This window comes from Mercenaria mercenaria, chromosome 18 (assembly GCF_021730395.1).
Source record: "Mercenaria mercenaria strain notata chromosome 18, MADL_Memer_1, whole genome shotgun sequence".
In the NCBI taxonomy this organism is placed as follows: Eukaryota; Metazoa; Mollusca; class Bivalvia; order Venerida; family Veneridae; genus Mercenaria; species Mercenaria mercenaria.
The window spans coordinates 50,880,957-50,896,148 of NC_069378.1; the positions used below are offsets into that span (position 1 = coordinate 50,880,957).

General features: G+C 36.9%; 2 protein-coding genes across 2 annotated transcripts in view; one reads left to right on the top strand and one right to left on the bottom strand.

Annotated features, from left to right (window-relative positions):
• Positions 1–689: 689 nt before the first annotated feature.
• LOC123543231 (zinc finger protein 862-like) lies at positions 690–3,831 on the bottom strand. Its single transcript, XM_053529839.1, has 2 exons — positions 3,330–3,831; positions 690–2,575 (listed from the first exon to the last, which is right to left on the bottom strand). The coding sequence occupies exons 1-2, from the start codon at positions 3,352–3,354 to the stop codon at positions 690–692; spliced, it is 1,911 nt and encodes a 636-aa protein (XP_053385814.1). The 5' UTR covers positions 3,355–3,831.
• A 5,866-nt stretch (positions 3,832–9,697) lies between these two features.
• The window catches only part of LOC128550475 (pleckstrin homology domain-containing family A member 8-like), a 31,286-nt gene continuing 25,791 nt past the window's right edge, over positions 9,698–15,192 (top strand). Inside the window, exon 1 of the mRNA XM_053529627.1 lies at positions 9,698–9,911. Within this exon, the coding sequence (XP_053385602.1) occupies positions 9,809–9,911 (103 nt within the window). The 5' untranslated portion in view covers positions 9,698–9,808. The remainder of the gene's footprint in view (positions 9,912–15,192) is intronic.

Genomic DNA, 15,192 nt, shown 5'->3' on the forward strand with positions numbered 1-15,192 from the left:
CCAGCACTTCAAAAATGGTGAAATTACCAAAACAATGTTCTTAACAAATTTACTTTTGATGCAGCATATAATGTTATGATAAAAAGGAAAATACCAGCACTTCAAAAATGGTGAATTTACCAAAACAATGTTCTTAACCAAATTTACTTTTGATGCAGCATATAATGTTATGATAAAAAGAAAATACCAGCACTTCAAAAATGGTGAAATTACCAAAACAATGTTCTTAACAAATTTACTTTTGATGCAGCATATAATGTTATGATAAAAAGGAAAATACCAGCACTTCAAAAATGGTGAATTTACCAAAACAATGTTCTTAACATATTTACATTTGATGCAGCATATAATATACCAGCACTTCAAAAATGGTGAATTTACTAAAACAATGTTCTTAACATATTTACATTTGATGCAGCATATAATATACCAGCACTTCAAAAATGGTGAATTTACCAAAACAATGTTCTTAACATATTTACATTTGATGCAGCATATAATATACCAGCACTACAGAATTGGTGAATTTACCAAAACAATGTTCTTAACACATTTACATTTGATGCAGCATATAACAACTTGTAAAACAATTTAATTCATAACATCAAGCATTACAGAAATGACCTGTTTTTTATCAACACTTACTAATGTTTACTGTTTTGTATTTAACACTCTGATTTTTACACATCCTATTTTCTATACAACTTTCTGACTTTTACTGCTTTCCACTTTTCAAGTGCCTTCTTAAAATCAAAGTCACCTACACTGGGTCCATCCTCAGAAATACGCATTTGATCATCTAATGCTTGGTTGTTTAGTCGGTTCCTGAGTCTAGACATAATTCTATTCTGGGTGGAAAATCCACGCTCACATTTCACACTACTCATGGGTAACACACTACAACATTTCAGAATGGTGACCATGTTGGGGAAATCATCCGCATATTTCTTCATGAATGTGGTGGTAATATCCAACAATGAAGCAGATTTGTATGAACCATTTACAAGACATTTGTACTGCCTGTACTCACTTACACATTTCTCTTCACTATCCAGATTTTGAGCAAACTGTTTCACCAGAACCTTAAACTGATCATTGCCATACTTGGCCACTGAATCTGACTTACATATATTTTCAGGCACAACAACACTCATAGCAGACAACACTTCACTGTCTTGAAATCTATTTTCAAGATTTTCAACTAGCTTGTTGACATATCTGTTGCATGTTGATATCACACTTCCCTTTTGCTGTGTATAGTACTTAAGTTCAGGCAAGAATCCAACAGACTCATCATCTTCATTGTCAGTGTCACTGTCCTCCACATCACTCTCACTAAATCCGTCAAACTCATAGTTGTGCGTGACACCCTTTTTCACAACATCACTATTAGACTCACTGAGAGGTCTCTGATACACAACTTTGTCACCATCTTTAGTGACAAACTCATCCAGTTTGGTCATGAATACACCTGGCACTTCACTTAAGTCCTTCATACTGTCACATGTACTTTGAACTAATGGCTGAACTTTGGTAAAGTCAATTGTATCATACTGGAAGTTTTTTGATAGTCTCCCCATGAATGGTAGTACATCCATCATAAGATGTGTGAGAGCAACAAATTTGTACTGGGTCACTTCATTGAACAGTCCCTTGGCTGTTGAGTCTGTGACTGCGTCTCTTTCCAAACACATTACTAGGGCTGGGTAACTTCTGTACATGGCTTTAACAGCAGTCTCCATACTTAACCATCTCACTGAGTTAAGCTCTGTGAATCTTAATTCTGGAAGTTTCAGAATGTTCTGTATTTCACGAAGTCTGTTGCTTCTCAATGCAGAGTTGTGGAAATAGCGGAACACATTACACATTGTTCTTGAATAACTACACATGTCGGGTATGTCCCTGGCAGCCTGTGATGTAGCCAATGCAGTACGGTGAGCAACACAATGGATTCCAACAATGTTTGGCAAGTACTCATGTAGTCGCTGTACGACACCACCTGTTTTACCAGTCATCACACTGGCACCATCTGTACTAACCCCTACCATTTTTGATATGTCAATTTTCTTCTCTTTGAGTTCACTGACCACAAGGTTGACAATGTTTATAGCATTGGCAGAACCATCCTTGATTTGTTTGTTTGACAGTAGACAGTACTCAAGCCCGTCTTCAGATACACATTGAGAATAGAGTAGCACACGTTTTTTATTTGCATTGTCTGTACTCTCGTCCAGAACAAGAGAAAAGACACCAGATCTGTTAATGTTACGAAGTTTGTCCTCAAGAATTACTTCACTTATAGCACACTGTAGTTCAGACACACTTCTATTGCTACAGTAGGTTACTTTAGCATTCTCTGTTAATAAAGAACCAAAGTCCGCACCAACTGAAGAAGCATATTCCAGATGATGGCGAAATTCTTCTTTAGGCAGTTCTCTCTTGCCAATGTGGTAGGCTGTCTGGAGCAGCCTGATGCCCAGTGCATCGTCCTTGTGTAGCTGGTCTGCTATTACACGCTGTAATGGCTGTTGTGATTTGAGCGTTGATCTTGCCACTGCATCAAGATGTTTCTGTGCTGAAAATACAGAAATAAATTGAGTAAGTAGTCCGAGACTGATATCATTTTGAGAATTGCAAAAAAAGAATCCCTGCCTTAAAGTGGCACGGATCTTGTGCCATCTAGTCTTACTTACTTGTCTTATTGGGATGACTTATTTAATAAGTCTTAGTGTTATTTTATAGTGACAGTGGCAGTCAATTATCAGTTCTATAAATCAGTCTTAACAAATTTATCACCTGTGAAACACGTTTCAGAATAAAAAAAAAACATTAACTACATTTTAAAACATTGTGAATTTCATGTAAAAAATTTATAAACTTTATAAATTGTTGCCATTTTATGTATTTCTTTTTTATGAAAAACAATGCCACAAAATACACTACTGTAACATTCATGAAAATATGCATGATTTTAAACTTACAAGATGCATGCCTATCGTGATTTGTTGTCTTAGCCGGTATGTCATGTCCACGCGCATAGGCATTATCAAATTTCGCCGATCTGCACAGTGAGCAATGCCATAATTTCTCACTGTCCTGAACATACCAGTCATAACTGTTCTGAGTATTTAGTTTTTTAAACTTTCTCTTAGGTGATTCAGTCTCTATTTCTTCAACTTTACGTTTTTTAGAGGGGGTTCCCCCCTGTAACCAAGAAGACAACGACATTACACAATTCTATAGACACTGTCACGATGCAAATTATCTAAAATCTGGACTGAAAATGACCAAAATTAGTGTCATTTAATAAATCGGACCTTGAAACTTACCTGCGAAAAATGCGGCATTTTGCATGTTTTGTCCCGCAAACAAAGTTTTTCACAGTCGTATAAGAGTAAAGTGATCCGCTGGACCACTGTGCCTTAACACCTCTCTGCTCAAACGAGCCGCCAGTTGCAGCATTGTCCTTTAATTGCATAATAAGAACCAATTTGCCCCACAATCGCCGACTGATTATATTGTTTATTCACACCATTCCTAATTATGCGTGTCGTTGCTGTATGTCTATTGATAAACTACTGTGGTATGTAGTAACGCTACGATTGGCTGAAGTTTGACAGGCGAGGAGGCGGAGTTAAACTTGGATTTATCGATAATTTACATCTAGTGTATTTCGCTGTGTGTATTTCAAGGGTTACAATTTCAATACAAAATGGCGGCGTAGAACAACAGTCTGAAAATTCGGCGATTTGAACTTCGCTTTGAAGCGAGAATTCGGCGAAGTCGCCGACATTAAAGCGACGATATCGCCTAAATCGCTCTGTAGGCTGATCCCTGGGCATTTAACAGCAGTAGATACTGGGATAAAACGGCAGTGAATTATGGCATTTAACAGCAGTAGATACTGGGATAAAACGGCAGTGAATTATGGCATTTAACAGCAGTAGATACTGGGATAAAACGGCAGTGAATTATGGCATTTAACAGCAATATTTCCAGCATATATTGGAATGGAAATATATATATATATATACGAAACTTTATTGTTAAGAGTCTGGAACGGTTTTGTGAAGTATTATTTACTTGCAGTTAAAGTTGCAGCTAAAGTTCTTATTCAGTGCTTTGTGTGGACGTACAGTTATTTTAAGGAAAACGCTTTTGTATGTAGTATGACTGGGAATTATAATTATGTTTAGTTTCAATTCTGTGTTTAATATTATATATTATTATTATGTCAAATCAAAGTATTTTTGTTGATATGTATTATTTATTTTTTGTTTACTTGATAAAGTCAATAAAATGGTGCAAGATTAATTATTCTGGAATCATTTTTCTCGGTTCTCATTTTTCAGACAGTTGAATAGTTGTCTGTTTAGTGTATTCTAAACTATGAAGCGCACTGTTTCAAGTGATGTTCAGGCTTTAATGGTTTTCTTTTCAGTACCTGACTACTGCCAAGTATTAATGCCGCCCCCTCCCCGCCCTCCATGATATATTGTCATTAGTAGATCACTGGTTTTTCGCTTAGTAACACAGAACACATTGGCATAAAAGTGGTAAAAACTTCACATTATGATTTCTTGTTGTCAGCAGTGGGCTGAAAGTAACAGCGAATTGGAAACAGGAAATGGTTTCCATTTAAAAACACGAGAAGTGGGCTTTGCAGTATACGACTGTCAAACTTCATAGAATGGTTGCTTGTAAAAGCGGTTTCATATCTTGGTCTGGAGGACGAAAACGGTTTCCTGTATTGACCTGGATGCTGAAAACAGTTTCATATCTTCACATTAAGGCTGAAAACGGTTATCTTAAGCTGAAAATGGTTTCATATCATGATCTGTGCTGAAAACGGTTTCCTATCATGATCTGGATGCTGAAAACGGTTTCCTGTATTAACTTGGATGATGAAAACAGTTTCATATCTTCACATTAAGGCTGAAAACAGTTATCTTAAGCTGAAAATGGTTTCCTATCATGATCTGGATGCTGAAAACGGTTTCTTGTATTGACCTGGATGCTGAAAATAGTTTCATACCTTCACATTAAGGCTGGTTATCTTATACTGAAAATGGTTTCCTATCATGATCTGGATGCTGAAAACGGTTTCATATCTTCACATTTAGGCTGAAAACAGTTTCCTGAGTTTCCTATCATGACCTGACGGTTTCCTTTCTTGACTTGAAGGCTGTAATCTGTTTCACGTCTTTACCTTCAGACTGAGAAAAGTTTCATATATTGGCCTTTAGGCTTCAAACGGTTTCCGATCTTGACCCGGAAGCAGAAAACGGTTCCCATTTCAACCTGGAGGCTCAAAACATTTTCATATCGTGACCTGAAGGCTGAAACTGTTTTCTGTTTTGATCTGGAGGCTGAAAACGACTTCCTGCCTTGACCTGGAGGCAGAAAGCGGTTTCCTGTCTTTTCCATGAGGCTGAAAATTGTTTCCTACCATGTCCTTGAGGGTGAAAAAAGGTTTCATGTGGTCACCCGGTAACTAAAATTGTTTCCTATGAACAGCATGGGCAGTCTTGGGCCAGTGACTGTCACCCTATACTTGATGAATGCCTTTGGTACTTAGATGGCTTTAGGTAGTTTTGAGTGGTCATTAGATCAAGGATTTAGTTAACAGTGACTTCGAATCTGAAAAAAGTTTCATATCAATTACTGGAAAACTCGATAAGCTGCTTCATAGTGTCTGTGATCAGTGAATGAATTTCGATCTCGTTTGTAAGTCAGAGGATAGAGGTCAAGACATGTTAAGACAAATACGAAGCCTTTTATTCAACAAGAATATAAACATCCTATGTTAGAATGATGCAAAATGAAATGCTAGCCATAATTCTGCCAAACAAACGAACTTCCACGGTCTAAAATTGACCTTTTATAATTTTTTAAGATTTATTCTAATTACATTTTCTTGAATAACAGTGTCTGTGATAAATGAAAAACCAAAAGTGGTACAAGATCATGTTCGATGCTGCCATGCAAGAAAAATATTTTCAGTTGGACAAACCTACTTCAGTTCAAACTGCGACACTAAATCATAACAGTTTTATGCGACCTTCATTCCTAAGTAAACTATTTACTATTGATATAATATATAAGAGGATCTCTGCAACCAATCGAAACAATAGCAAACTTGTTGTAATGAGTCTGTTCCTGAGAGGTAATGAAAAGTGCAACAATTTGTACGCACCATAGCACCGACTTGCGTAGAATTCCTTTATAGACATTAAATGGGTAAACCCGCCAGATAATTTCAGCAAAAAGTTGTTTTAAAAATACATAACATGTATGAGTTATTCTAAAATTACTCAAAAATCGTAAAACGGAATAAGACGCACAACAAGATAAAATAAAGCCTTTTACCCCATCTCTTGTATTCCGAAACTTTTGGTCAGCTCCCATCCGACGGACAATTTGCACATTCCTGCTTAAATAAAGGTGATACTAGTGCTGTAGCAAATTATAGGCCAATTTCTTTCTACGCATTACGTGTAAAATCACGGAGCACAATATTGCATCTAGCGTATCCACATATTTCCCAAAATACAATACATCCTATGACCTACTATACAGGTTGCGTGAATAAGGATCTGACACACCAAGCACATTGCACGAATTATGAAACAAATCTCGCAACAAGTTAACAATCCTTCTTGATCGACAAGGTTAACATTTAAAACTGTTATAAAAGATCCAAACCAATGTGTCGCAGACGAAATCGTGTCTTGGATACGGTTATTTGTCTTAAGTAAATCTTAGTCAGTTGTACTTGTGTGGCATATATAACTTAGTTGCAGCCACATCCGATGTCCCCCAGGGATCTATGTGCCCCTTCTCTTCCTACTTAAATAAATGACCTCCTCGGCTCGTTCACGTCTCATATGTTCCTATTTGTATTCTTTTCTGTAACTTCCTAGTCAGACTATAAATTGATCTCCTTAATAATATTAGACAAAATGGAAAAATGTTGTTGAACAAAGAATTTATTCCAAGTAAATGCCAGGTTCTTTACGATGTAACATAATTATCTAGCATTTATTGCCACCCCATGGCCGTAATAAAAACAAGCCTTAAAAACCACATCGTTTTATTTAATTCAATTTGTACGTTTAAATGTTCTTACTACAAAAATAAAAAGAACACTGGACACAACTTTGTAATTTTCGCTTAAATCAGAATTCAAATACGTTTTGAATGCTCATTGAAACCCTTTAAAAGTTAAGAAAATAATAATCATACATGTCATATATGATAGACTTTCTTATAACATCGTCCGCACTCAGTAATGACCTTATAGATACAACTATCTCACAAACAATGCATTTACAGAACGATTAGGTTCCATCAAGCGCATGCATGTCATGTAAAAAGGTCAAGTCATTGTCTCGCAAAACACTCAAAGTCAGGTCATAACTCGAACATTCCTCATCTGTTTGGTTGCCGCGCACAAAGTTCAATAGACACAAGCTGAAAATTGTCCAGGTAGGTCATAAACGACTAGATATTCCCGTGTTACACTAGTGTACACGATTTATGAGTTCCTTATATTAGTCGTCAAGTCCGTGTCAGTTCAGATCATTTCAAGTTATCCCCCACAACAGTCTTTTTAAATACGTTATTGTAACTCTGTCTGACATATGGCAGTGCCACCCCTCTCAGCTTCTAATTAATCGCACATTTTTTTTATCTTACTTTCATTATTTCTTTGTTTAGCATTTTTAACATAGCATCACTTGTTTTAGTCTCATTGTCACCGCAAGAACTGTCTTACAGTTTCTTTTTTGTCTGCACCAACCACTGATGCAAAAACATGTCCACATACTCGCAAGAGGTGCGAGGCAGTATGGTTGGATAGATGAATGTATCTAGATCTAGATCTAGAATGTATGGGCGGCATTTACCGCTAAATTAGTAACCATACATGGATTTGAATTAGTCATTCCATTTTAATCTGACGTTTGTGCATTATCTATAATTAATAATCTTGGATAGAGTTCCACAATATGGTAACAGCATACCCAGATAGCAGACAGGCGTTGGCCCAATGCTGAGCCAACTGCAGACTCTTCGTTGGCCCAACGCCAATTTGCTAATTGGCGCAACGTTGGCCAAACGGTTGGTACACCATTGGCCAAACGACTGGTATCCTACACTTATCGTTGGCCCTCCATTGGGCCAACAACTGGTATCCTACACTTATCGTTGGCCCTCCATTGGGCCAACAGCACTTTTTCGTCTATTATGGTTGGTCCACCGTTTGGCCAACTATATTTCTTTGTTGGCCAAAAGAAGGATGCCAACGCTATCCCAACGACTACGAATTTAAAAAAAAAAAAAAAAAAAAAAAAAAAAAAAAAAAAAACTAACATTATTTAGTATACAATTTATTTTCAAATGATTGTGTTTTTTTTAAATATTTAACAAGAAGAAATCTAACATTTATTTAAAGTTTGTTTGCAAGTTTCCTGAAGAAATTTGACCGAATATTTTATTACTACATGTCAAATATTGATTCCAGACTTTTATAAATTTAACACTTTTTCTTTTTTTCAGTCACTGATTAAATCCTATTAAAATGAACTCATTATATATCCAAGTTATGTCTGATTGTTTTCTTTTCTCAATGAATTTGCAGCTTTCTATCTTTTCTTTTTTCCCTGTGCACCACAGTGCTAGGCGGTACACTATTATTCTCTTGAACAGCAACCTGTAAAAAAATCGAAAATCATAATGTTGATTAAACAATCTACGTCAAATTGATAACAATAACAAATTGATGCACATAAACCTCTGGACATAAAAACTTGCGTAAAATGTATGAAATTTATTTTTGTCTGTATTTAACCGAGAAAATGTTAAAATGAACGAGAATACGAGTTATTTTATTTACAGAATTAAATACTCAAAACTAGTGCCATCCGTCAGTTTTAGATAAAAGTATTCAACATAATATGTTCAAGCCACATTGGATACTACATGCATATACAGGCTATAAAAAGAAATTCTCTATTAAATTCCACAACTTTATTAAAAAATATTCAAAAACTTCTGCTTACAGTTTATAGCTATATAGTAGACCGGGTTTTTGTTAAATCTTAGATATTCTATCTATCACATGTATAATAGTTTCCTTTACTTCACATGTCTGTGCAGCTAGAAATCTCGGCCTAGGGAGTGAAATTAATCACATTTTCTGGGATTTCTTACATAACTCCGTTAACGAGAGTTCATGTTCTGGAATATTCAACAGGTTTATTGTAAACATTTTATGATTATACAAAATTGAATATTTATTATAGCAGTTTTTCTTCAATATTTTTTTCACAAATTAGATTCTTCAGGTAGTAGATTTGAAATAGTTCAAAATATCATTACGGCTGCAGATATCTGCAAACAGAATACGAGATCGAGATGTTTGCAAATTATTACATCTAGATTAAAAATGGTTCCTGTTCTCTAGCCACTGCCTAAAATAAAATTTCTCATCAATTTATGAGAGGAAATATTTCATATGCAATAAAATATATTTAGCGCTGGTATTAGATCCATTACTTCCCATTTTGCTACTTGCATTACTGTTTTAAGCAGACGCCTTGTTGGTGTTCAAATATCTTTGGGGTAATTCTTTTTTCTACGAAATGAGTGAATAGTATCTAACATGTTTCAACTTGACTTTTAAATATAAAACGAATTATAACCGTATTTTTCTGGAAGAAATGAGTTCATAATATAGATATTGTGGACTCGTTAACTACATTTTGTTCTACTTTCTGTATTATTATTGCCATCTTTTAATTAAGTGATGCCTTCCGAAACTCACTCAACTATTCACTACTTGTTTGTTGACGTTTCACGAAAAATGTACATGGCAGGGACGTTATGGAAATGGACAAATTATTTTAGTGGTATGGTAGTAACTTTATGCATTTTGTATTTGCTCTTTATTCTTTTTGAAAGTTTATACACTTATTCTTGTATGCGGAGGGCTTGATTATGTATGCCATGCGTCAGAACGGTTCATTTTTGGAGTAAATTTGGTGCATGACACAACCTGTCACAATCTGGGACACACATTCTCAAGCGACTTCCTTGTACATATTTCGGTTGTATACAGTGAAAACTGCATACTTCAGATATTCTTTGCTGAATATTGTATGGTGTAGATTCACTACAACTTAAATTTCATCGTTATTTTACGATGGGTCTTCTAAGAGCAGCAGCTAGGGTCCAGTAACTAGAGGCTGTCTAGACAGGGTTAGAATTTAACAGTTTTTTTGCACTTGCAACTTTGCAAGTACAAAAAATTTAACTTAAAATTTGTCAGCTTGAGTTGCAATTTATTCAACCTTTTTTACGTACAATTTTCTTAAAAAAATCCCTGTCCTTCATAACATTACCGGTAAGCATGTGTAGATCTGTAAGCATGTAAAAACGTCATCAATTGGTGTGTACTACATGTATGGGAAAAATCACCATTAAATGTGCATTGACGATGAACTTCCTGCATTAGTTGTGACCCAACACCACCATTGCCTGATATAAACTTTACAACACCCGGCATTGAGAAATTACTTTTGAACCTAAATCCATCAAAGGCATCCGGTCCAGACCTTCTTCCCACTCGTGTACTGAAGATGGTAGCCAAGGAAATAGCACCGATACTCTCTGTCATATTTCAACAGTCGTACAACACTGGCCAAGTACCTGCAGACTGGCAGAATGCTAACGTGACAGCAGTCTACAAAAAGGGTGATAAGACCAACCCTGCAAACTATCGTCCTGTGTCGTTAACGTGCATCTTGTGTAAGACCATGGAGCACATAGTATTCAGTAGCATTATGAACCACCTTGACAAATATGACACACTGGTATCCTTTCAGCATGGTTTTCGATCTAACCACTCATACGAGACTCAACTTCTTAACACCGTGGAGGACTTATCTCGCAGACTTGATCATAGAAAAACCACTGACACTCTTATATTGGACTTCAGTAAGGCCTTTGATACTGTGCCGCACAGAAGGCTTCTACACAAGATACGCCATTATGGAGTCACTGGGACCACCAACAGATGGATTGAAGCATGGTTGTATCATCGCCAGCAAAGAGTTGTACTGGATGGCTCCTCATCCTCTGATGCGCCAGTTACCTCAGGGGTTCCTCAGGGCACGGTGTTAGGGCCTCTGATGTTTCTACTTTATGTAAATGACATAGCTAATAAAGTATCACCTCTGGCAGTTATTAAGTTATTTGCTGATGACTGTTTGCTGTACCGTACCATCAACAGTAATAGTGATATGTTACGACTTCAGCAAGATCTGGATTCTCTGGTCGAATGGTCTCACACCTGGCTCATGAACTTTAACGCGGCTAAATGTCATCTACTGAAGATTACCAGGAAAATATATATTGAAACTAGCTATAACATCGAAGGCAACATCCTCCAGAAGGTAGATTCCCATCCCTACCTCGGAGTTGAACTTACCTCAGATCTTACCTGGAAACACCACATAAACAATATTACTGGCAAAGCTAACAAAATACTCAACCTTTTAAGACGACATCTCTACAGCTGCAACCAGGAAGTGAAACAGAAAGCATTTACATCTCTTGTTCGACCACATCTCGAGTACTCCTCCTCAGTATGGGACCCCTATTACAAACAAGATATTCTGACATTGGAAAAAGTGCAACGCAGGGGTGCCCGTTTTGTTACTGGAAATCATTCTTACAGAGACAGCGTTACATCTATGCTGAACGACCTCAATTGGCCTCCTCTCAAACAACGTAGGCAGCAAAAACGACTGACTACTTTCTACAAGGCAGTTAATAACGAGTCTCCTGTTACCATCCCGGAGTACCTCCAACGTCCTGTCTGCCATGTTACTAGAAAACACAGCCAAGCCTACATTGAACTCCGTGCAAACTATGAGCAGTACAAGAACAGCTTCCTGCCCCGTACCGCCTGTGAGTGGAATGCCCTCCCACCAGACATCGTGCAGGCCACATCTGCAGACGTCTTCAGTCATCGCCTACAGAAATACACTGCCTAGACACTACAAGGGTTTTTATCTGTTTTTAGCTCACCTAAGCACTTTGTGCTGAAGGTGAGCTTTTGTGATCACCCTGTGTCCGTCGTCCGTCCGTCGTCGTCGACAATTTGACTGTTAACACTCTAGAGGTCACAATTTTGGCCCAATCTTAATGAAACTTGGTCAGAATGTTACCCTCAATAAAATCTTGGATGAGTTCGACATTGGGTCATCTGGGGTCAAAAACTAGGTCACCAGGTCAAATCAAAGGAAAAGCTTGTTAACACTCTAGAGGTCACAATTTTGGCCCAATCTTCATGAAACTTGGTCAGAATGTTATCCTCAATAAAATCCTGGACGAGTTTGATATTGGGTCATCTGGGGTCAAAAACTAGGTCACCAGGTCAAATCAAAGGAAAAGCTTGTTAACACTGTAGAAGCCACATTTATGACTGCATCTTCATGAAATTTGGTCAGAATGTTAATCTTGATGATCTCAAGGTCCAGTTTGAATCTAGGTCATGTAGGGTCAAAAACTAGGTCACCAGGTCAAATCAAAGGAAAAGCTACTTAACACTCTAGAGGCCACATTTATGACCATATCTTAATGAAACTTGGTCAGAATGTTAATCTTGATGATATATAGGTCAAGTTCAAATCTGGTCAGATGGGGTCAAAAACTATGTCACTAGGTCAAATCAAAGGAAAAGCTTGTTAACACTCTAGAGGCCACATTTTTGACTATATCTTCATGAAACTTAGTCAGAATGTTAATCTTGATGATCTTTAGGTCAAGTTCGAATCTGGGTCTTATGGGGTCAAAAACTAGGTCACTGGGTCAAATCAAAGGAAAAGCTAGTTAACACTCTAGAGGTCACAATTTTTGCCCAATCTTAATGAAACTTGGTCAGAATGTTACCCTCAATAAAATCTTGGACGAGTTCGATATTGGGTCATCTGGGGTCAAAAACTAAGTCACCAGGTCAAATCAAAGGAAAAGCTTATTAACACTGTAGAGGCCACATTTATGACTGCACCTTCATGAAACTTGGTCAGAATTTTAATCTTGATGGTCTCAAGGTCCAGTTTGAATCTGGGTCATGTAGGTTCAAAAACTAGGTCACCAGGTCAAATCAAAGAAAAAGCTAGTTAACACTGTAGAGGCCACATTTATGACCATATCTTAATGAAATTTGGTCAGAATGTTAATCTTGATGATTCCTAGGTCAGGTGAGCGATACAGGGCCTTCATGGCCCTCTTGTTAACTTATACATATAGAAGCTTTTAACCATTGTGATGTTGTCACTTGCCTGCGATGCGAAAGCCCTTGGCAGTACGAGCATAGAAGTAGAAATTTACTGAAGATTGAAACTGTGAGTTAAAGAGATGGCAGTGACTCTGATTACGGTACCATAATCCTAGCCTCTGATTCTAGGATTACGGAAGTTCCATACTCCTAGACAACCCTTTGCGGATAGACTAGGATTACGGAAGTATTTAAAAGGCATCAAATATATGTTAAAACATGCATAAATAATGTTGTGAACTTACTTGTTTCACTAAAAATATCGAAAATGAAATAAAAAAACCAAATTGAATACGGATGTTGATTTCGCCGGATTCAAAAGACGTGGAAATCTTAAGTGACAGTCAAAATCAAATCATAAAATTTAAAGTATATTTTTTAAAATCCTTCTGAGCTATAATTAAGAATATACAATGTAATTCTTTGTTTGTTTGCAAATTTTCCAAAAAAAACAAAACAAACATATTTAGTACGGTTTTGGAAAAAAAACGTATGTATACCAGGGCTCCAGATAAGATGCGTATTAGCGTAAATCACAATTTGAAATAATGCATATATGCATGTTTGATAATTTTCAAGTATATGAAAACGTATATGAAATTACAGAAACACACGCAATGACTTTTTACTAGAGTAAACAAAATATTAATTGTCTGGATGCTTTACGAAACAGAGCACGGTCAGCATTAATTCTCTCACATTAAACATAGTTCAACATACACACGCATTGAATGGTACTCTATAAACCTTAAGGTAAAACTATATAATACCCTCAATGCATGCAATGCGTAAATCAAATAGTTGGGAATTAATATTAATGGTACGGTAGTTTATTAGCTCACCTGTCACAAAGTGACAAGGTGAGCTTTTGTGACCACTCTAGAGGTCACATTTTTTGTGGGATCTTTATGAAAGTTGGTCAGAATGTTCATCTTGATGATATCTAGGTCAAGTTCGAAACTGGGTCACGTGCCATCAAAAACTAGGTCAGTAGGTCTAAAAATAGAAAAACCTTGTGACCTCTCTAGAGGCCATATATTTCACAAGATCTTCATGAAAATTGGTCAGAATGTTCACCTTGATGATATCTAGGTCAAGTTTGAAACTGGGTCACGTGCCATCAAAAACTAGGTCAGTAGGTCTAAAAATAGAAAAACCTTGTGACCTCTCTAGAGGCCATATATTTCACAAGATCTTCATGAAAATTGGTCAGAACGTTCACCTTGATGATATCTAGGTCAAGATTGAAACTGGGTCACGTGCCATCAAAAACTAGGTCGGTAGGTCAAATAATAGAAAAACCTTGTGACCTCTCTAAAGGCCATACTTTTCATGGGATCTGTATGAAAGTTGGTCTGAGTGTTCACCTTGATGATATCTAGGTCAAGTTCGAAACTGGGTCACGTGCGGTCAAAAACTAGGTCAGTAGGTCTAAAAATAGAAAAACCTTGTGACCTCTCTAGAGGCCATATATTTCATCATGAGATCTTCATGAAAATTGGTCAGAATGTTCACCTTGATGATATCTAGGTCAAGTTTGAAACAGGGTCATGTGCGGTCAAAAACTAGGTCAGTAGGTCTAAAAATAGAAAAACCTTGTGACCTCTCTAGAGGCCGTATTTTTCATGGGATCTGTATGAAAGTTAGTCTGAATGTTCATCTTGATGATATCTAGGTCAAGTTCGAAAGTGGTTCACGTGCCGTCAAAAACTAGGTCAGTAGGTCAAATAATAGAAAAACCTTGTGACCTCTCTAGAGGCCATATTTTTCATGGGATCTGTATGAAAGTTGGTCTGAATGTTCATCTTGATGATATCTAGGTCAAGTTCGAAACTGGGTCACGTGCG

Bases quoted from the DNA above. Each gene is read 5' to 3' on its own strand.
- LOC123543231 (XM_053529839.1), bottom strand. From the start codon at position 3,354: ATGCAAAATGCCGCATTTTTCGCAG. The intron at 2,576-3,329 runs GTAAGTTTCAAG...CTGTATTTTCAG, and splicing joins AAATGCCGCATTTTTCGCAG to CACAGAAACATCTTGATGCA.